Source organism: Podarcis vaucheri (genome assembly GCF_965113315.1).
Source record: "Podarcis vaucheri genome assembly, chromosome: 3".
NCBI classification, from domain to species: domain Eukaryota; kingdom Metazoa; phylum Chordata; class Lepidosauria; order Squamata; family Lacertidae; genus Podarcis; species Podarcis vaucheri.
In genome coordinates this window covers 74,185,868-74,209,438 of record NC_138761.1, presented here as the reverse complement: position 1 = coordinate 74,209,438, position 23,571 = coordinate 74,185,868, and the positions used below count along the sequence as shown (strand labels likewise).

The window sequence follows — 23,571 nt, the reverse complement described above, 5'->3', positions numbered from 1 at the left end:
TGCTTCTTTTAAAGACCTAACGAGGGGATCTTCTGCATGCAGAACTCATGCCCCCTCCCCTCAGTAAGTTAGGGAGTGCACTTTCACTTGCCCAAGTCTGGATACAACCCAATGAGGGCAGAGGTCCTAGATCCTGTCTCACACTTCAGCTAACAGCCGCTTTGAACTAGGAGTTTCTCATTACGCTAAGCGGCTTAGTGTTAGTGTCAAGCCTGTATGGGAGGCAGCAGTACCAAGTTATTTGGCAGGCTGTAGCAATGAAGCAGCTACTTGTTGTCCTGTCAGTATATTATTGCAAGATTGCAATAAATGTGGATGGTGATATGAGCATATAAGGATGGGATAAATTAATTTCTCAGCCAGTTTGACTGTTCACTTAACCACCCCAGCTGTCATATTACATTGTGTTTGATAACTGAGCCAAAGCTCCAAGTAGATCCAATTTGTTAATCTATTTAAAAGATGCTAAACTGAATTTGAAAGCTGATCAGATTACTGCTCCCCACCTCTAAACCTTAAGCAATAGCATTAAATGAATACTTTTTGAACAGACACGCAACTGAGACAAAGTGTATTGCTAATGTGATACAATAGTAGTGACTGACCATTGTTTCATGTGAACGTCTTGTTGCATTGTAGAGAGTAGCAGTTTAAGGTGCTATCTTTCCAAAGAAAAGTCCATTTTACTAAATCAATCCAGGAAGCAAACTGTTTACATGGCTGTATATTGCACAGTATTGATTTCTGGAACAAATGTATGCCTAAAACTCACAGCATTGCCATCTTAATTTGCAAAGATTGTAGAAATGAACTAAAATTTTTCCTACTGGTGAACCCTCTATTGTACAAGTAGTTCACTTACACTAGTTAATGTTCAAATCCCTTTTGCCTGACATAGACAATTCAGTTATCAGCATATTCAGCAGCTGAAGTGCATGCAAAAAATTAATCTTAATCTACCCTTACCTTTCAAAATAGTCCAATTAAAGGTAACACCTGTATCTCCTAACATTTTAGTTCAAGGATATGCAAGGGATACACAAGGCAATTTAAACAGCACTAGATTCAATCAGTGCTAGGATCGCAAACATATCTTGCTATCTGTACAGCCCAATACATTTACCAGAAGATAAGTGCATTGTGACTCAGAAAGCAAAGACATTTGGCCATGTCTTCTACCTTTAATTGTTTCAAAGGTGTCTTATCTTACTATATAATAAAATTGCGGAGTGTTGCCACTGTTTCAGAGACCACATAGAATGTGGTCTGACCCTCAAATGATGCTTCAGCATAACTGTATTGGCTTGAAAGTGGGGGGGGGGTCTCAGTGGTGGGCCACCATGGGCATAGAAAAGGCAGGAAAACTGGCTGTATTGCCTTAGCTTTCACCTCATAGTAGTGTTGGTGCTTGTCTTGAGATGCCATACTATATACATAAAAACATAGGTAGCCCAAGCCAACTGTTTAATGGAGGGAAGTGCTTCAGAAAACTGCTCTCTGAAGTGTCTCCCCACCCCGTTTAATGGTGATAGGGCTTGGATCAAGCTGTGAGAAGACAGGCAAGGTGTAAAGGGAAGAGGGTTGCCAAGTGGAGCTAGCAAGGGCAGTTTAAATGAACTTGTACATGTTTCATTTTGGGCAAAAGAAAGCAACAGACATTATAAAAATACTCTAACAGTTGTCGTTAACTTTTAAAACTTTGTGCTTTGTACGGATTCTTCTCACAGATTATCTAACTCATGTCCTTGGCTTTCACAGCTGTAAGAAGAAAGTCTGCTAATACTTCACACAGTGCCAGCAGTATAAATCGCTCACTTTCAGGTAAAAAGGAATCGTACTACTAGCATCAGCTGTTTTACGATGCTTTCTTCTACTTCTTTCTGTAAATTTCATCCAAAGTTCCCAGGGCAGTTCACAATATAATAATGCAAACAAAAATACCTCCCCCCAAACATTATTTCTTAGAAAGCCTCTCTCTCAACTCACCTTAAGTCCACATTTCCTTAAGCTAGTCCTTTTCAGTGTCAACCTAGACATAAAGTTAACGATGTAAGATGTGTACTTTTCTGGTTTTGAAATAGCAGCCATGAGTCTCTGGGCCCATGCAGGGTGGTGAGGGAGAGTTTGACACCCCCTTCCACTGTGGAAGTCCTGCGACATGAATTGTTTTCTCAGAAGTCTTTGCATTTAAAGGGAGACATCCATTCGGGACAAATGGAAGAAATCTTTGAAATGCAAATGGCAGCTTCAGAGTCTTTGGGGTGGTGTGCACAGTGGCGGAGAGAAAACGTTTCATTTCCCATCGCTCTGATCCTGAGGCTCATCAAGCTTCCATGTAGCAGCTTTTCACAAAAGAAATGAGCTCCCATTGCCCTAAGATAGTATACCATGTCCTAATTTGAAAATGGTTTCTTTAAAAATTGATACACAGAAGCCTGTTGCTAATATACACTACTACTAGATAAACCGTGATTGTTATCAGACCATTTATTGGGATCGCATCGAAGATCATTCACATTTTAACTGTTAACCATTGACTGTGAGAATATTGTCGAAAAGTGGAAATCTATCCTTTACAAAACAATAGTGTCAACAGCAATGTATTACCAAGGAATACAGTGTCAGCAGTGTTTGCACACAAAAACATGTTCTAGAACAAAGTTCCACAAAGGCAGCACTTAAATGACATTATTTAACATTATGTTCCAGGCTCTGCTTCATGGAGCCAGAATACAGGCATTTCAACATTCACGTTAACCAAGGACTTCAGGCATCAGCTTTTGGTTGCTGACTCTGTGGGTAGCAGCAATATAAAACCAGAAAAGATTCAGAGGCCCAAAACGGTGAGTAGTGAAGTATTTGGGAAGCAATGTTAGTATGAATCTCTAATGCAAGACAGTGACAATTGGGTTGTAGACATGTTAAGCAAGCTATACTGAGCACTTGCTTTATAAAATAGTGATATTAGATTAACTCTTCATTCATGCTTCTCAGGGAATTCCTCCTGTACAATAAACTTTTGGCCCACAGCAGTTAAGAGAAGCCATCTACCCCCAAAAAAATGAATGAAATTTTGACTATTCAAGGTGAAACAGATGAGAATTACAACAGTTTTTATTTATATTTAAAGGTACCTTGTGGGTGGAGAAATAGTGTGATAGATGTTCTCTTGCCAGCTCTTACAGAAAACTCTTCTACGTCACCTGTGCAGTTTTGTGGACAGAAGACATCTGAAAAATAAGCTTCTACTGCTTCTTTGAAGAGTTACTTGCTGGTTTGATTCCACGATAAAGTACAAAGCAGTCTTGCTTGAGAACTCTGGTCATGCTCAAAAATGGGATGTTTTAATTTGCTTATAGTTACCCATAACTTTTAATAAGCCACTTTCCCACCAGATTCTCTAGTGCGAAAAATCTGATTAACTGGATGAAGCTAGCAGCAGATTAGGACAGGCAACTGAAAGCCTTTATTCAAACAAATATATAAGGAATGCACTGTCACAATATTATGTGTTTATGGCAACAAGCTTATTTGGTTGGCCATGGTGCATTTGCATGACTTTGACCAAATTCTGCAAAGCAATTATGTAGCTGCTTTGTGTTTTGTCATACTATGAAATAATTTTATATGGCTACATCTGTATACTTCCCATTTTATTTTTGTCTTTGACAAAGAGCTTTAAATGAGAGTTCTGCTGGATCACCCAACAATCCTCACCACTTGAAATTTACTTTGGCAAATGGAGAGGCCATGTACAACACACATTGCTTTTTATGGCCCAGAACAAGCTGGATTTTTTTGGGAGGAGAAAAAGATGGACAGACGAACAGAAACAGTTTAATAAATGATTTATTTTGGTTTTGTGATTAAGTAGTTTGCATTTTCTTCCAATGAAGACAACACACATATGCAGTACAGTAATGTCTATAACATTCCATTCTAGATGCAACATACTTGCAGGTGTTAAATTTTAGGGAAAATCTGTATTAAGAGCTTGGAAGTCACAATTCACTGCCTTAAAAATCTATTTCACAGACAGGGGTGGTTAAAAAAAACCAAAACCCTATGCATATACTCCAAAAAGCAGACAGAAGCTGTGAAAATCTATTAGTTTACCTAATTTGTACGTAGTCAGGTTAATGTCACTACCAGAAAAATAACAACTGTCACTGATCTAGCTATAGAAGGTAAGAGGGCTCACCCTCACAGTCTTAGCCAAGGTTTGGTAAGTTAGTGATAAAGCTTGGGTCTAGAAAATCAAATATGCCACTGCATGAAGATATTAGAAATGTCTTAAAGACCTGGTACACATCTATACCCCAACCAAGTAGAAAATGCAGACTTCCTGAAGAGTAGCAGTGAGACCTGAATTTCCTAAAGTCATTGGAAAAGAACAATTGCTGGCAATGGGGCAAGACTAGTGACTAAAATTCCTCTCCCCACATTCCTTCAACAGACATGTAGCTGACAGTAATAAAATTTAAGGCACTTGAAAGATTCATGTTAACATCAGCACAGAATACATGACTGTTTAGTGGTGTTTTAAACAGCACTTACTCTTGGCTCAGTAATAAAATTGGCTCAAATTTCAATTCTGGAACTGCAAGTTGCACTGTTAAGTCTTGAAATCTTCTGCTACAAGTTTACAAGACGTAGCCATTCAAGAGCCAGTAAGGAAGCAACACTAACTAGAAATAATTTCTGAGTCTCACCACTAAGCATAAGCTTATTACAGCTTTAGAGTGCAAAGAGGCTTTTTTTAAACTGTCACCGTTTAGAAGTGCATTTATTTATGCTTAAGGTTTAGAATATATTCAGATATTTTATCTAAATTTATGAAGCTAAAAGAGATGGGGAATTATGTTAAACAATGGACTATATAGCTTAAGGCCATTAAATACCACCTACTACAGATGTGTTGCTTGCTGAAAATTGGCTGATCAATTTACCATTTCATACACCTGAGCTGATTGTCTTTTAGGAGTGCAGTTGCCTGAAAGTTACAGTACTGTTTGCTAAGTATTATTATGAATAAACTTTCTATGCAACGTTATTGAAGTGAATACTATTAGCTACAAGGGCTAGAGAAGTTGAGCAATTAAAATGCAGTAAAATTTTGCAATAAGCCATAAACCCAGACTTATCAGCAGCAGCTTAAAATCAAGCAAGCAATAGAGCTAATCCAAAAGCATCACTTAATGTTGCATTTCTAGCATTTAAACTATGCTTGCCATATAACCTGCAAAACAAGGATTAGCAGTCTATTTTGACAATTATCAAAAACTTACATAGCTCCAAGTGCTCGGGCTGCCTACTTCCACCATGACTATCTGTGTTTTATGAAACTTAAGGAAGGAAACTGCATTGATATAAGAGCAAATATTCTCTCAAATCCATACAGAATTATGGTAGGTTTGTAATATCCACGAATTGCAATCACAAAATGTGAAACTACTGCTCTGAAATGTAAAGCATGTCAATTGAACTTTCCAAGGCAAGTGTTTTGAAGGCTAGAGACACATGGCTTTAGGAACAGTATATGAAGATTGCTTACACTGTTTTCTTTCCATATGTCTTCACAAAAACTTTTATATAAAGTCAAGTATATATAAATAATGCCCAAGTTCATGTGTCTACTAGAATGAAATTGCTGCAAGTGGAATGACATTCACTGTACCTCAAACAAATAAAATGGCACAAACGTATCAGTTTGCAGCCTACTCATTAAGGCACTGGTCTTTCTTCCTTATGCACCAAGGAACTAGCATTCTTTGACTATCATTCTTCCTATGGCTGCTTACGCTTACATTAGAAAACAATTATCCTTCTGACACCAAGTATAGAAAAATATGGGCTTCCATAATCCTTAAGGAAAAAACCATAGTTCTAGAAATTTGCCCCAATCTCCTAGCCGTACACTATAAAAAGCCAGTTTTCACACACATAGTGTTTTATGCCAAGTCACCAGGAATTCACATTTTAATAGTAATAATAATAATTATAATAATAATGTAGGGGGCACTGCATTTAAGGCTAACTTATCAATTGCAATCATAAAGTTATCTATCAAGAACACTGCTGCCAATGAATACAGTTACTATTGAAGTCTACATTTGGCATGTCAGATAAAAGAAACGGTTCCACAGCAGCAGCCACTAAAGAAATTTCAGACAGCCAATGAGGATTCATGCACAATATTGCAAGTATTCTTGCAGAGCAAAACATGATTCATACAACCTTCTTCCAAGCATGTTGCAGAAACATTTTCTTTTTTAAAAAAAGTCTTGAAGAATAAGAGTATTTTGAATTGCTGTCTTCTATAAGGAATAAAGATATTTTGGTGCAGCTAACCACAAATGTTGACCTTGTAAAGTCCACTTAAAAGCAACGTATTCTAGAGGGTATGATAGTTTTGTTCTTTGGACTTGCAAAATTTGTAGAGAAAGAATATTACTGCTTGCAGTCCCAGCACTAGGACGATACCACCAATGAAACTGGCAGCATCAAAGGTGGATTTGTGTGGAGATGGTTTGGAAGTTGGTTGGGGAGAAGCTGAGCCTGTCAAATGAAAGAAGTAGAGTTACTAGTGATAGGCTGTGCAAATTTAGAAAGCTACTCTTTAATGCATGGATCACCACTGAGCACCAGGTTGGTGGCCCTAATGTCTTGGATTCCTACCACTTGGATCCCCCCCCCCACCAAAAATAATAATATTTTGGATTATTATTTTTAAACAAGAGGCACTTCCTTCACCAACGGAGGGGTCTGCATTCATGCACAAGTATGCTTTGAGTGCACATGATTGAGAGCTATATGTATGTGCATGCGAGAGAGATGCTAATGTCTCTGTGACATGACTGATTTTAATCTTGCTATAAATCAAATATTACCTGGTATAGAAGTTGTGTTGCTAGCAGCAGGTGTAACTATTGTACTATTAGAAGCAGTAGGTCTGGCAGAAGTAGGTTTGGCTGGTGCAGTTGCGTTATGTGTAGGACCTGTTTCAAAGAAAATACCACATCTTGGAACCAACTTTAACTATTTTAATCTTACAAATTGAGCAAATGATTGCAGAACAAAGGCACTGTTAGATGCATTTCACAGTAATAATTATAAATGAAAAATATTTATGCATGGATAGAAAAATTGGTAGTAGTTTTAAAAAGTCATTTCCTCCATTTTGAAGGCAATTTTTTCCCAAATTATGAGATTATCTGAAATATATAAAATATAATTCAAGAATCAAAAATTAAACACATTAGGGAAAACATTACTGAGGTTATGTAAGAAGCTAAGTCCCCAACAAAGTGGACAATTAACAAAACCAGACAAGTAGAAATCATTTAAGCACAGATCCCAGGAACCGCCTGCCATATATACAATAATGTTGATTCCTGACATTCCAGAAGAGAATGAAAGAAACATGAAAGTATGCATGTAGAAGAAGTGTACATGTAGTCACTCCTCTGTGCATTCAAATTTTTTCTTGGCTAATTCTACTACATGCTCTTCACTAACATGAATTCTCAAGACAGGTTTTTCTCCCATCAACAAATTGTATCATCTACCTTAGCGATCAAAGACAATTCAGTAAAGGACAGGAAATTATCAGTATTCTGGCCTGCAACTCATAGTACTGGTATCTGAAGGAGCATCTCCACCCCCATCGTTCTACCCAGACACTGAGGTCCAGCGCCGAGGGTCTTCAGGCGGTTCCCTCATTGTGAGAAGCCAAATTACAGGGAACCAGGCAGAGGGTCTTCTCGGTGGTGGCACCCGCCCTCCCACCAGATGTCAAAGAGAACAACAACTACCAGACTTTTAGACGACATCTAAAGGCAGCCCTGTTTAAGGACGTTTTTAATGTTTGATGCATTACTGTATTTTAATATTGTGTTGGAAGATGCCCGGAGTGGCTGGGGAAAGAGATGGGCAGAGTATAAATAATATACTACTACTACTACTACTACTACTACTTGCCTGCCCTTTATAGTGATTAAGCCATTTCAAGAAACTGGATAAAAACATGAGCTCTCATTTCTGATTTTCACAGAGTAATCCTGGAAACCTTATTACAGGTGAAGCCTTTATACTTGTTTACTTATTAATGCACAAAAGTTTGTTACCTGGGGTAGAAGTGTTGGCTGTGGTAGGTGCAACTGTGGTAGGCTTAGGAGGAGCTAAAAAACACACAAAAGTATGAAGCAGAAAACAGAATATTTAAACACTGAGGCTACAATCTCAACCCCATTTACATGTGAATAAGCTCCATTGAATTCAATAGCTCTTAATTCCAAGGAGATGTGGATTATGCTATAAGAGGTACTAATATTATCAATAGCCACCTCTGCTCCCAAGATACATCTGAGGCTGTGATGGAGAACAGATCATACAATTACAATTGTAACTGGCCCCAAACGTTGACTTTCACCCTTCAGCTTACATCTTTACTGTGGTGAATTCTTCTGAGATTAGGTACCCACCCATAAATTATTTTCTGCACATACTACTGCACAACATATGCAGGTGGATTCAGGTAGGTAGCCGTGTTGATCCGACACTGTCTGTCTGTCTGTCTACCTTTCTATATTGTCCAGTAGCACCTTAGAAAGCTTATACCAAGAACAAACTTAGTTGGTCTCTAAGGTGCTACTGGACAATTTTTTTATATATGCAGGTGGATGTTAAACAATTACCTTCCCATGTTGCAAATGCAAAATGTGAAAAAACTGCAAAGGGGTTTTAAGGCGTATCTTCTGATAGCCAGGCACTCATTAAGAATTCACACTAACAGTACAATAATATACATGTCTACTTCACAGTTAAGTCTCTTTGTGTATAATGGGTCTTACTACAACCTAGGCTTTGGTTCATGAATGGCATCGAGGGGGGAAAGGGTTTTGTGTCTTGAACTACTCCATGATCAGGACCAGCAGAACATCACTGACTTCCCCTGGTAAACATGAAGCAGGACGCTGGGAAGAAACAATGACTGTGTCTTGTCAACCACAGCATTCTCTCAATATTTAAGGTGTGCCTACTTGGTCTTAAAAACAGCTGCTCTACCTACACGTGGCATCTTACTATGGTGGGGCAAATATTTAAAAAATAGATGTTTCACTAGCAAATTAACATCCCTCAGATACAGCCCATCCTAAAAAACAAACAAAGCACCAAGCCTATACCTAATGTGATGCAATTATTCACTTTCTTCTTATTTCAAAAAGCATTTTCATCGTGGCTCAGTTAAAAGGTCCTCAACTGTGGTACGGTAAGAGCACATGCTTTGCATGCAAAAGGTCCCTTTTGAATCCCTAGCACCTTCAGTTAAAGCTGTAAAAGAATACTTTCTGAAACCCTAAGAGTCACAGCCAGTCAGTGAACAATCCTGAGCTAGATAGATCAATGGTATGACTCAATAAAAGGCAGGATCCTATGTTTCCAAACTCCTCCTATTTGGATAGACACACAACATCGATTTGCTATTGCACACTCACCACTACCTGAAGCAGTGGATAGCCATGTTATCCATGAGAATCTACTTGTAGTGGAATGAAAGAGAAAGGGTGAACTACTACAGCACTTACTGTTTGACAGTTGTCCAGTTCTTGCAATAGACAAGAGCTGATCAATATTGTTGGTGGCATGCAATAGTTACTCCTGTCTGAAGACATTCCCATACAACCTAAGTGAAATTACACTTCCCCAACTGTTTTACCATAGGGACAGAAAATAGCTTCTGCTATCCGTTATTATTCAATACTGGTGGGGGAATAATTAATTATTCAATACTGGTGGGGGAATAATTAAATAAAAGGTAATTTGCCAGATTACATCCAAGAAACCCATGTTTAAAAACCTCTACACCTCCTACCCTGCTCTTCCACTGGGCCTTTTACCTAACTTCTTCCATTGTCCCAGGTGTGGCAGATCTGTGCAGCAGCAATAATAACCTCTCCTGTGGCCTTGGGTCAGGGATCATCAACATTTATGGAGCAGTGGGCACACTGAGAAACCCGTGAGTCCCACACACGTATGTTCCACCAGCAATACAGCTTGAAAAAAGTGTTTCAGCTTCCATCCCCGCCCCACCTAATTTAGGAGTGGGGAAACGGATCTTCCTGGAATGTGCAGCTAGAGAGGGAAGCCTTTAATTTCCCTCCCCAACAACATTCTCCAGGATGATCCACATATACTCCCACAAGAATGAAGCTTGAGAAAAGCTTTCTATTAAGACCAAATTTTGAAATCTAATTATGGTGGGGGAGGGGTAATATACCCAACAGAAGAGGAAATGGGGATGCTGTGGAAGTCAATGAAGGTTTCATTGGATGTATGTGCGCCTGCAAGTGCTGCACTGGCAACCCCAGCTTTGGAGACTTTAACATTCCCAACTGCATGGATCCTAAACAACGAATTGGTTTTACATCACAAGTGTAGTAGTAAATATTTACCTGAACAAGTTTCATTTCTAAAAGTAGACGTACAGTTATCACTTTCCGTTGCATTTGTACAGTAGGACAAAGAACCTTACAGAAAAAGAAGATTGAGGAAGAATTTTCAGTTTAGTTTTCCAAGAGTGAAACATTCGATGCAATATTTTGGCTACAAGTTTCCATTAGAAACATTTATCTTCACTGTCCTAGAAAAGCTATACAGCTGCTAAATTAGCTTCACTTGTGGTGCTTGTTACATTGCCATTTAGGTATTATCTACTCCTTGGTTTAGCAGAGATGTTATTTTAGCACAGAGCAGTTAACCAACCAATATACTGAGAGTTCCAGAACTCTGGAAAATTAAGAAGTGTCACGAAGATTCTTCTTTATGTTTGTCCCTTAACCTCTGAAAAGCTCCACAATACAAGTCTGCGTCTGGTCAAAAATTCTATACATAAGAGCATTGGTTTCACTAAAAATACACATGCTTCAGGTTAAGAACAGTTTCAGGTTAAGAATGGACCTCCAGAACGAATTAAGTACTTAACCCGAGGTACCACTGTATTACAATTCAAAATAATTCCATTTACCATTGCAGAAAATCCAGGTGCAGTTTATTCCAGACTTGTCAGTACTACTAATGCAGGAACTACAGTTGGTATGTTTTTCACAGCCAGCTAAAAAGGAAGAATGCATTTTTAAACAGTTGATAGATCACAATTTCAAAAGGTCACTACAAATTATGAACAGTCTATGGCACCCCTGAGGTATAGAAGTGTGTTAAATGTGAATCAACAAAAGCACTATAAAGTAATTGTTTTTTATTTTCAAATGAAAAATTAACATAAGAAATTAACACCTGTAACCAAGGAGAAAGGACCCTAGACATTCATTTCTGGTTACTTCTAGTTGAGTTAGTTTTGCAGTGTGGACAACACAAAATATTCATTCAGTTTTTATGTAAACTTCCTGTCTTCCTTTACCATTTATCCATTGCTGAACAGCCCAACTACCTCCATGGCTCCTTCTTATTTGTGTAAGCAAATGTTTGTTACTTGTCTTAATGTTTTTAGCAATATGCTTCCCACATTTTTTGTTAGTTTAATTTACTGTATTTTAGCATACCAAGTCTGTAATGTCCATCATTAATACGAACGGTAACTAATGTTTGTTCTTGGCTTACTGCTTATGGTTTGTCTAAGGGAGACAAACCATGAGTGATTTTGAATGTGGCAGTAAGTCAGGGTGGGTGAGACCCTCCAGACATTATCCCCCATCAGCCCCAGCTTGCATGGCAAATGGTCAGATTGATGGGAGGTGTACACTGGCAACATCTGTAGGGCAACGTGATTCACAATTAGAGCTGCATGACATAGAAAATGATCGTTTATTGAATAATTATTTGAGGATGACCTAACTTTATAGAAAACCAGAAGGCTAGCTTTTTGGCTCCTATGTGTTGGTGGTGGTCTGCAACAGCACCAATAAATGGAGGCTACTTCTGGCCCCACTACCTCTTGCTTGCAAGTGTCCTTTGTCAAATGGAGCAGTTCCGAGATGCTATATTATAGACCTTTCACAATGACAGTGATGGTAAGTCTTAAATTCCAAAGACTGTTATGAATGCTGTATTAGACCTATTATTTTAGCTTATCGGTGCCTAAAATACTACACTCTGCATTTGTACCAGACCTGAAATTGCTTTCCTCTTTGAGATTTTTATGGAAAGCAATTCATAAAAGAAATAATAACACAAACTGCCTACAGGCCTTTGCACATAGCTACAAATAGGTTTCAGTCACTGTGTGTGGGCACAGGAAGGAGCCCTGGTCAATGCTGACCACCCTGGTATCTATGTCTTACAAATTTTCCCTCCTATTTCCTAGGAATAGGCTTGGCCAGCTTCGCTTTAATTCCATTAAGCACATATATTGAAATGAGTTTGTGTGCCATGTTCGGGAAACAATTCTAGTTTTAATTTCATACTCCAATTGAAGCCCCACCAGTGCCAAGGAATATGTAAACTACTGCAATGAGATATCTGCTTTGAGAATTAAAGTATGACCTTTCCCCTCTTCTGAAAACTATTGCTAGTGGGCAAGGAAGGAGCTTGTAGAGCCCTGCATATAATCAACTATTTGAAGTTTTCCACTCCTGTTTTATGAGGAGAGCATTAACAGTGCAAAATACACTATAATATCAGAAGCGACACCTTTGAAAAGCTGTACTTTAGTAGCATGCTGCATTAAATACATATTTATAAACGAGTTAATTATGTGCATTAATTATACAAAAGAACAATGATGTGTGAAATGTTACTCAAAGAAGGGCCTCCAGAGTGAACCTGCAAGCTAACACGCCAAAGATGAAGTATCCTAAAATGTTATCCAACTCAAAATAAGCAATTGGTCATTTAAGATGAAATTTGTAGGAATAACTTCTTTGAATGCCCAAATTAAGAGTTCTAAGTAGATATTAGTAAATAAAACTATTTCATTCATCCATTCCTACTTTATTTTCTCATTTAGTTAAATCAAAACAGGCTGAATGATACTAGCACCACCACCACCCACTTTCAACTGATAAACATTCTACAGAATTTGAAATGTGTTTGTGGAAGGGAGTTATTGGTTTGTTTTTATTATGTATTTTGTGTTCTCATTTTGTATTTTTATGTTGTGAACCCCCCTATGGCCTTCTGATGAAGGGCAGTATACAAATTTAATAGATAATAATGTGGGTTTATCTGTTAGAAGTATGCACAAGATATCTAGCATCAGAACAGCCAACTCAGCTCTATGCCCTTCAGGTTAATTCTAGTCAAACCGTTTTCAATAGGTTTTAAAAGATGGGCTTGCATGCTATGTAATGTGTGAATAAGTGAGCAGAAATGAATGTCAACAATTTAGAAAACTCCAGTGAGGTAATTTATTTTGGGGGAGAAAAAATCTAGACTCATTCTGTACAGGGAGCTGACAGAGAGGATAGGGCCTCTATGAGGCAGGTCAGAATGGCTTTTCTCAGGTGGGAGAATTCAACTCTCTGTGTGTGTGTGAAGGTTAAGATAAAATGGTGACCAAGGGCTACATAGATATTTTTATAATTTTGTGTTTTATGAAGATTATCTTACTTTAATTTTGTCTTTAGTTTCTTTCTGTTTGAGACATTCTTTCATTTTTCTCTTTAGTTTGGAATTTTATGGTATATTAGGTTGAAAACCTTTAATGCATTTGATTAAAAGAAATCTAGACTCATCCTAATAGCAGCTTCTACAGACATACATTGCAAAAGCAGCTGTTAAAACACATCAGCAGGGGAATCCTTGGAGGGTGGAAATCTTTTCCCTCAAGGCCTTCTCCTAACTTACTTGCCTCCATCAGTTGTGCAGTTGCAAAGACAAACAAATGAACACAGCTTTAAAATAAGAGAACCAAAGTACTTTTTTTCTGTTTATAGCTTTCATCCTGTTAATTTAGACAAAACCTCTTATATACTGCCCAGTGCCATGAAAGTTGATGGTGCCATCGTAACAACCATGATGATAGAAAGGCAAGGAGGAAAACAAATAAATACTTGTGTTATCTCCCTGAAAATAGAGGTCAGATTGCCGATTAGACGCTTGCAACCTCTCTCAAAATAGCTCCTACGCTGTAAAGAATTAGGGCTTTTGAGCAATAAATCCTTGCACTTCATCCCTTGCGTTAACTCATAGCTGATATACAGATCGTGCGTCACTGCAGGATAAATAAATACACGAAGAGAGAGGGCAACGTTGCTGCATTGTCTCGGCTCGAATGTTCGTAAACTTTTCAGAAGGGGAGGCGGAGCGCAGCGAACACGGAGCCAACACAATCCGAAACCAGACCGAGCGGGGCAGCTGCCAGTGGCCCTCCGCCGCCTTCATCCCCACCACCACACCCCACGGTTTCGTTTCTCTTACAAGCGCTACGAGAAGGCAACTCTCCCGAGCCTCAGGTCTGGCGGTGGGCGGACCCTTTCCCACGACCCGAGCTTCCCAACGCCGCGAATCCTGCCTCCCCGCATTCTTCCTGCCTGCCGATGCCTCTCTCGGAGGGAAGAGAAGGGGACGCAGAAGCCGCCCCTGCCCCAATAAACTAGGGCTAGCATCGCCCCTGACGCGGAAGAACCGCGGTGCTTGAACTGAACTGCAGCCGCGGCGGGGCCATGTTCGCCCCTCAGCAGCTGCGTGCCATGTTTAACCATTTCAACCCCTCGGCCTTTTTCGAACCGAAATCAACTGTTTGCCACGTGGGGAGCGGGGAATTCCACGTTAGCGGGGGGGGGGGTCTGCATGCCTTCAAAAGAGTAAGGGGGGGTCGGTGCCGGAGGTCCGCTCTGCCCCCCCCCCGCCTCGCCTCCGCCCCTTGGCAACCCGTAACAAGACCACCTCCCCCCTCTCTGCATTCCCTCCGCCCTCGGGGCTCCTTTCTTCGAGGAGGGGCTGCACTACGAGCCCCGTCCAGCGCCGGTCCGTCAAGGCCAGGGCGGCTATCTCCGCGCGGAGGTGAGCCTGGCGCGCAGAGCGCGTCGCAGCCTCCGGGCCCCCTGTGTTCCCCCCGCTTCGCTTTCAAGGCTTCACGGCGCCGCGACGCCAGGAGCCTTTTCGCTCCCGAAGCCCTGCGCCGCCCGCCCATCCACCCGCTCCGTCTCCTCACCTTCCTCCTCTTCGGCCGCGGCCAAGGCGGACGTGAAGCAAGAGGCGACCACCAGCAGGAGCAGCGCCCAGCCCAGGGCAGCCCAGCGAAGGCGGCTGAAGCAGCTCATGGCGTCTCTCGGCGAGGGGGATTCGCCCCACGAGGAAAGAAGAAACAACGACGGGAAAAGCGGCTCAGCCCTCAGCTCGCGCAACCCGCTCCGCTTCCCGGCCGGTCGAAGTCTGCAGTCACGTGACGCGGCCGTTGGGCGGCCCGCGCGAGCCGTTTGACGCGTGGATTGAGGCAAGCGCCAGCGCGTGCGCGCTCTGTGTCTCTTTCTCTCTCTCTCTCTCAGCTCCCTGCGTAATAAGAGATGGTCTCGTCGACGCGTAAACCCCTTCAAGCAGCGCGCACACCCCCCGCCTGCTGCAATGGAACGGCCCTCGAGGGAAAGAGCCGCTTCCTCGTCACGTGACCGAAACCTCGAATGGCGTGGAAAGATCCCGACGGAGCGGGCGTGGCTGCTTCGACGTCCGCTCGCTTGTCACTCGATGTCTCAATTCGTGCGAAAATTAGATCATGGGTTGCTTTGTAGACGCGGGTGGGTGTCGTTGAAAGATCAATATTGATCTTTGGCGCTGGGATCACTTAAATAGCTTTGTGATAGGAGAAAAGCGACTAAGTCTCAATGTGAAATTATTAACTGGTAGTTCTTGACCTTGGGCAGCGTCAGAAATACACTTTGCGTTTTGTTGTTGTTTAGTCGTTTAGTCGTGTCCGACTCTTCGTGACCCCATGGACCAGAGCACGCCAGGCACTTCTGTCCTCCACTGCCTCCCGCAGTTTGATCAAACTCATGCTAGTAGCTTCAAGAACACCATCCAACCATCTCATTCTCTGTCGTCCCCTTCTCCTTGTGCCCTCCATCTTTCCCAACATCAGGGTCTTTTCCAGGGAACTTTGCGTTTAGCAAGCCGCAAAAACCAGACGGGCAGTAGTGATGGCAGGGCTTAAACTCCACTCAGTAGAATGAGCAGAAGCCCCGCTGCCCACCAAATGCAAGCGAGCTGAACAATATCACCTAAAAGCAGAGACGTTGAAGACAATGCATTAAGTCCTGAGCCTAAAATTATTTTTGTATTAGGTTACTTGCCCTTCGCTGCAAGGTCCCAGGGCGCGTCACAACAATGTAAAATATCTCGTTAAAAACAGACTAACAACCAAGGGTGAGGGATAATGACTGCCAGAGGACTTGAAGTCAATCTTTACAGGAGAGCTGACTGGGCAGACTAAGAAACCAAGCAGCTTCTCTGGTGTTGCATATAGGTGCACGCTTTGTAATACAGTACTGCAATGCTTATATGCAGAGGATATCGAGGCACAAGGCTTGGTCTGCTCCAGGTGGCCACACATGACGGCCAGGATCCTGTGCGACATTACCAAGAAGCCCTGGTCACACCAATTGGACCATGCAGTTCATCTGTTTAGGGCAGCAAAACATCTTAAATGATGAACTCTGTGTGACTGAAGCAAAACTTCAGTCCAGATACAAGGCCAGGGACAACGGTGTACAGAAAGGCTGTGTATGCACTTAAAATTGTAAGAGGGTGATAGAAAGAATGTCGATTCCAGTTACAGCACCACTGTCCTGGCTGATTATTCTTTTTAGGTGGAAATTGACCTACAGAGCAGCTTGCAAATAGTGTTCCAGGAATACTGACATTCCTCAATGAAAGTATCAGTAATAGCAGAGAAGTAAACAGCTTGTGCACAGCTCACTACTACTAATCTTCTGAAAGGTGCAAGTATGAAATTTGGGGTGCTTCTACACTCACTATTTTCAGGTGGGATTCAGTCACATACTGGAAAATTCAGATTGTGAAATAACTTAATAGGTCTTGTGCAATGAACCTACTTGATTTTCTCACAGATAATGTCCAGATAAATAAAATTGTCAGAAAACATGGAGATGTGAAGTAACAAGAAGCATGCTGCACTTGTACCTCCTGTTCCTTCAAGGCTGCATTTAATGTGGCCTTCACCCACAGGACTGTTGTGATAAAACACTGGGAAATGAGAGAGGATTCTTGTCATTCTTTGTTAAATGGATCCCCATTACAAACACAGGATGCACAGCCAAAGAAAGAGAATGGCCAAGAACATTATAGCTTGCACCAGAAAAATATATGCAGTAAGCCTCTTATTAAGTATGCATCTGTTTCATTTCAGCTGACTGAAGAAAGACAATACCAATTACTGTTTAACCATTTTTCTTTAGGGACAGCCATTTACTGAATAAAAGGACACACTGTCACTTCCTAGGAGAATATTTTATGAATCTTTCTGATAGCTACATAGCTTTAGCATCAAAAATTCCCTTAAAATGTCAACTGGAGTAAAAAAATACAGTGCCTTTTCAACCTCTTTCAAAGTCTGTAGATGAGCCAGCTAAGACACTCTGGCTCCCAAAATTATGTCAGTGAAATACAAATGAGAAACAGAGCGCAATTGATGTCTCTTTCTTACCATGTTCTGACTGTATTTAAACTTTCTTGTGCCTTAAAGAAACAGGATGGGGTATACATAATTGTTATAAGTCCCAAATAGAGATAATGATAGAATAAATGATCAACTGAAGTTATTAAGATTAAACTGTAGTGTAGTTAATTACTTTCAGAAACAAAAGCTTCCAGCCTCCTCACTGCAATGCCAGAGGAGAAGGATGGTGTGGGAATCTGAAGCTCAGACACATAACAGTAAACACTAGCTGGATCCCCTCAGTATAAGGAGCTGGCTGAAGAAGCCTTCCAAATCTCACGCGAAATATGTTTGTCTATATAATGCAGTCAACCAGTGGAAAAGTCATGCATTAGTATATTAGAATTGTAGAATTGTAAGGGACTCAGAGGGTCATCTAGTCCAACCCCCTGCAATGCAGTAATCTCAACTAAAGCATCCATTATAAATTTAGCCAAACTGTGCAGGATGCAGAGTAGTATGCAATTTTGTCCCGGCATTTTATTTTAAAAGAAAAGCAGTCACAGGAACCTGCAGTCATGAGTACAAAACCAGCAGGGCCATTAGGCAGGCCTGCTCCGTTCCCACTGAGCTATTTTTCCTGGCCCAGTTGCTTGCTTCCTTATGAGGGGAAAGATGCAGAGAGAAAACAGCTTGGGAGGTGAATTTTGACTGGGAAAATGTCAGTGGGAGAGAACACATTTTCCATAAAGTTTCCCAGTATGGTCCCTGGCTTGTCCTCAGTGCTTGCTGAGCTGAGAAAAAAAGCCTGCCTCCCAGGTAGACAATACCTAGCAAAATAGACCAATGGTCTGACTCAGTGTCATATCTCCTAGCTTGATAGCTATCCACCCACCAAGAGTTAAATACGTTACTGAGCAGTGATAGTGCTACCCCGCCCCCCTCCTTTGGATATGAAGTGCCCTTCAGATATGGTGAGTCTAAGCTGCTGTATGCTAGCATCATTTTTCTGGGCAGCGCAGTCTGTAGAAATCACTGTTTTCAGAATCTCAATTTAATCTTTCAGTATTCTACACTCCCTTATATCACACTCATTTAGTATGGTTTCTCAGTCTCTCTGTTATCTTGCCCTCTGTTTTATCAAATTATATCACGAGACCAACCTGATCAAGTGTTTTGCCACAGAATGCATAAAACTCATACTCTTAACTGGGCTATAAATCAGGCAGTTAGCCTTCAGCAAACATATGGTGAACAGTTTCTTTTGTCAGCTATAACAGATCATAGGACTAACCACTGCAGATCCTTTCTTTAATCTATGTTCACCTTTATGCATACTGGCTCCCTCATTCATTAGCCATATCACAGGTCAGATGTCACAATTCACCCAGTCTTACTATTTCAGTTGAATAATTACTATTGTCCTGTGTTTTTCCGAAGGGTTTAATTTAAACAAGGCAAAAAAGGGGATGGGGAATAAGAAACAAACCTTAAGAATGGCAACAGACAGCCTGAGTTACAATCACACTCTGGAAGGATCCGAGTTGCATTAGATTGTTCTGACAAGGATGGTCAAACGTTCAGCCCAGAAAACTGAATTTTAAGGGCAAATGAAACCTATAAATTTAAGGTGAAAAAGCTAAACAGAATTTGCTCACCTTCTGATTGGCCAATAAATTGTTATTCTCCCCCCCCCATACATTTAAAGTGCATGGATTACCCCAGTGAATTCTGGGAACTGTAGTTTGTTGAGGGTACTAGGAATCATAGCTCTAGATTTTGAGAAGAGTTTCACAAGCAGTGTATAGTCCAGAACTGGGAGGCTGTTGCTTAAAGAAAACAAGATGGAGGCCTGATGCACATATGCAGCTCCCTGGGTGCACTTAAGAGAGCTCCCTGCATAGTGGTCACATTAATACATTACATTAGGTTCCCAAGATCCTGTAATCTCAAGTATAAGGCTGTTTTGGCAATGAAACTATTTGCCATGGAAAAGGAGACAACATGTTTTTCTTTTCTTTTTTCAAAGTGAAAAAAATGCTTTTATATTTAACCCCCTCAAAAAAATTAACAGAAGTAAATCCTAGGTTCAGAAAACAACACTGTCATGCATTACAGTAAAACAAAATATATCTAACATCCATGGCTATGGCTGAAATACTCCACAGTTAACAATTTTACATTCTACAACTGGCCTCTCATTAAATGTTTCCACTGCTTCCAGTTCCCGGAGAACTTCTGAGCCCTCGATCAGCTGTCTAAAGTAGAGGGGGAAAGCTAGGTAAGTACTAGGAAGCTATTCCAATTATTTTCAAGTCTAGTCACTGCTGTCATGCTGTACCAATATAGATACTGCATCTAGCCAATTAAGCAGTACTGCCTCCTCCATATTTTAACTCCAACATTGCTCTTGAGATATACCGCAGAGCTCTTGAACATACCCAAAAGCCACATATTTCTCATTCAAGTAGGGTGCTGGCTGTAGTGTGATGTAGAACTGAGATGCATTGCTGTGGCGTCCTTGGTTGGCCATTCCCAGAACACCTCTCTTGTCATGGAGAACTGCAAAACTTTCATCTAGGAAACAGTTTATAAATGTTGTTTCCAGTTTATAAATGGTGGCAGTGTTCTTTCCACTCATTCACATTTTCCACATTTTCCATCTTCCTCACCCATTTGCCCCAGTGCGCACTAAGCTATCAGCTGAACAACCTGAAATAGTTCTGAACTTTTTAGGTGTAAAAGTTAGAGCTGCATAGTGTGCATAACCTGTCCCAACCAATATCCATGTCAGGTTTCTTCCCGCATTCCCGTAATACGTACCAAGCCTTATTCTATTATGTTGCAAGTTTATCTGATTCCACACTCAATGGCAACCAGTGTTGTAGAGTGGGGCAAGAAAAATCACAACATGCCCTCAGAGAAAGAATGTGCCACTTTTAACAGCATTTCTGCATTGACCATAAAAAATATTATTCAGTCTTTTGCTAAACACTTTCTCCAGGATTAAGTTTCACTCTGTTCAGTATCTACAAGTTCACTTAAATTTGCAGCTATTCATTTCCTCACACTCATTCTAGTTTGGATTTTTCAGGCATATGGTTGCCAAAATGATAAATTGCCAGCAATCAAGATACAACAGACCTTTTTACACATGAGCCTTAAGCTGCCTTTGAGTATCTTCTACACACAAACATCTGATCATTGTGAGGAAGAGAAAGTGAGCACTTGTAATGCAAGCTGACATTCTTGTTAATGTAGTTTTTGCATCTGCACTACACCTCTGATGGAAGCAAAAGCCACTTTAAACCTCATGTAGAAAATCACTCAGTCAATTTACAGTAACTGATTTCCAGCAGGTATTTGAAAAACATGCATTTTGTGCTTAATTGAATCCCATTGTCTATTACACTTGTACATTTTGTATTCAGACAATATATTCAGCATAGATTATGCATCCTAGTTGTTGTCACCAGGACATTTGAAGAATATGCTCCTACCTTCAAAAAAAGGTCCATAAATTGACTCGCCTCCAGTCCCTCTTCCTCCCCTTATGTCTGTATATTAATTGAGAAAAACTAAGGTTATGAAATTACCTTTTCTGTATTAGAGAAAGAACATGAAACTTCCAAATGTCACCTTATTAAATATAATTTCATGACACTATCTGATAGGAATGGCAAACAGCATAATTAATGACTGCTTTCACCAAAGATCTCTACACTCATGCAAGTTTGTGTTGAATTGACACCATTTTTAGGTTTGGTTCTATCTGCCCCAAAGGCTCCCATACAATGAAATCTGCACAACACCCTCAATATGATTATCTTCTCTTCCCACTTAATTCCCTAATTTCTCTTAAAATATTGTCAAATAGTGGGTTTTTGGCTGAGAAATAGCAGCATGACAGGTAATCAATGCCTGGCCGTTGTTTTTCACACTTACCCAAATGTGCACACTGGCTCCTTTATTTTCAGTGGAAGGACCAAAACTGTGCATACAAAGGAGTGGGTTTGCAAAGCAACTGGCTCAGTCCAAGTGAATGGGGAATGGTAGGAGTCCTCCATTTATGGATCCCTGCTCATGCTTGCAACAAATTGCCAGAGTGATTTGTTTGCAAGCCTTTGAGACGAGAGGGCTAAGGGGGGCAGGGAGAGAAAGGCTTTTATCTTGTAATGAGAATGCATAAATCAGTCTTCCTCAACTTGTTACCCTCCAGGTGTTGTGACATCTCCCATCACCCCAGTCCCCATGGCCAATAGTTAAGGATGAAGGAGGATGTAGTCCCAAGGACCCTGGAGAGCCACGGGATTGGGAAGATTGGTATCAATACTAGTATCATCTCAAAGCATCACTCTGATGAGTGCAAATGCAATTATACATGTCAAGTAAGACAGGAAAGTTGCATTGTGTCTTTATTGTATAAACAGGTTTCAGTACCCACCTCCTCCTTGTATCCAGCCATTTTTTACAAGTCGGTGAAAGATAGAATCACGGTAAGTGAGTGGAAGCCCAGACATAGACTTCTTTTTCTCCCCTGAACACAAATACTGGAAGTTTTTACATGTCCTGGGGCAGATATCAGAATAGAGCTGCACAATGGAGATAGAAAGCATGTGTTAAGTTTCTACAAGCTAAGTCCCAGAGAAGGCCCTTTGTCATGTCAGTAGAGACCTCCCCCACAACTCTGGACAATTTTCCAAAAAGGGAATGCCTCTTATAAGATGGTACCTGTCAATTTGCTATTGTATAAAAAAAAGGGGGGGAGAGATAAAATATACTTTCAACTAATGAGGGAATATTTTCAGTATATCAAAATATTTTTAATTGATTAGTCTGTTGCTTATCTACTAACCATTCCAGGCTTAAATGAATACAAACGTTCAGCAGCGCAGCATCATAAGGCTGTGCCTATTGTAACCATTTTGAGCAGCTATCCCACCCATCCAGCTCATTTTGGTTCATGCTCAGCAGCAGAAAGCATTAACTGTACAGCCATCTCCTTCTCCTCAATTATATCTGTACCTATAGTTTGCAATGGGAATATGAACGCCTGCTAGGATGCTACTTGCCTCTGCCCCTGCTATGCATTACACCTCCACATTTTCTTGACTCACTCAGCTTTTAGCAATCAATTGATCGGAATACCACAAAAACACATTGGACATTCAGAAAGAATTAATAAATTTGAGATACAATCCTAAACTCTAATGGGAGAGAAGTTCCTTACACTAGGTATGGGGCTGGTGCTACGTTGTACGATAGCAGCGGAGTATAATAATATCCAGGAAATGGCTGTGTGGTACCCATGACTCTGCCCGGATGTGACTGTTCTGCTGACCAATATTTTCTGGCAGCAGAGCTCCAGTGGCCAAATGTTCCACTTTGTTGTTGTTGTTTTTTAGTCCTGTCTGACTCTTCATGACCCCATGGACCAAAGCACGCCAGGCACTCCTGTCTTCCACTGCCTCCTGCAGTTTGGTCAGACTCATGTTGGTAGCTTCAACAACACTGCCCAACCATCTCGTCCTCTGTCGTCCCCTTCTCCTTGTGCCCTCCATCTTTCCCAACATCAGGGTCTTTTCCAGGGAGCCTTCTCTTCTCATGAGGTGGCCAAAGTATTGGAGTCTCAGCTTCAGGATCTGTCCTTCCAGTGAGCACTCAGGGCTGATTTTCTTAAGAATGGATAGGTTTGATCTTCTTGCAGTCCATGGGACTCTCAAGAGTCTCCTCCAGCACCATAATTCAAAAGCATCAATTCTTTGGCGATCAGCCCTCTTTATGATCCAGCTCTCAGTGTACTTCAATGGTGGCCATTTATCCCACAATCCGCTGGTATACCAGAGCTTCCATTGAACCCTACAGCCTCTTGGGCATTGGATCCAGAATACAGAATTGTGCCTGTGACATTTTTACATTAACTTTTTACATTAACTTTACATTAACTTAATTAACACATGCATATATGCTTCATTTGAATGAGCTGCAGTTCCTTGGAGTTG

At 40.9% G+C, this 23,571-nt stretch overlaps 2 protein-coding genes across 9 annotated transcripts in view; one reads left to right on the top strand and one right to left on the bottom strand.

The window, feature by feature from the left end:
- LOC309528948 (uncharacterized protein) overlaps positions 1–3,870 on the top strand; it is a 56,337-nt gene extending 52,467 nt beyond the window's left edge. For all 8 annotated transcript variants that reach the window (XM_082216598.1, XM_082216599.1, XM_082216601.1 and 5 more), the window contains 3 exons: positions 1,759–1,821; positions 2,710–2,843; positions 3,131–3,870. In XM_082216598.1, the coding sequence (XP_082072724.1) occupies positions 1,759–1,821; positions 2,710–2,843; positions 3,131–3,241 (308 nt within the window). In that variant the 3' untranslated portion in view covers positions 3,242–3,870. The remainder of the gene's footprint in view (positions 1–1,758; positions 1,822–2,709; positions 2,844–3,130) is intronic.
- CD164 (CD164 molecule) lies at positions 3,832–15,547 on the bottom strand. The gene is made up of 6 exons (XM_082216702.1): positions 15,113–15,547; positions 11,027–11,113; positions 10,455–10,529; positions 8,127–8,180; positions 6,891–6,998; positions 3,832–6,558 (listed from the first exon to the last, which is right to left on the bottom strand). Exons 1-6 carry the CDS (start codon positions 15,219–15,221, stop codon positions 6,395–6,397), a joined length of 597 nt encoding a protein of 198 aa, XP_082072828.1. The 5' UTR covers positions 15,222–15,547; the 3' UTR covers positions 3,832–6,394.
- Positions 15,548–23,571: the final 8,024 nt, after the last annotated feature.

Coding starts and splice junctions, on each gene's coding strand:
- CD164 (XM_082216702.1), bottom strand. CDS start 15,221: ATGAGCTGCTTCAGCCGCCTTCGCTGGGCTGCCCTGGGCTGGGCGCTG. Junction 11,114..15,112: donor CGCGGCCGAAGAGGAGGAAG/GTGAGGAGACGG, acceptor CTTCCTTTTTAG/CTGGCTGTGAAAAACATACC. Junction 8,181..10,454: donor TAGAAATGAAACTTGTTCAG/GTAAATATTTAC, acceptor TGTGTTTTTTAG/CTCCTCCTAAGCCTACCACA.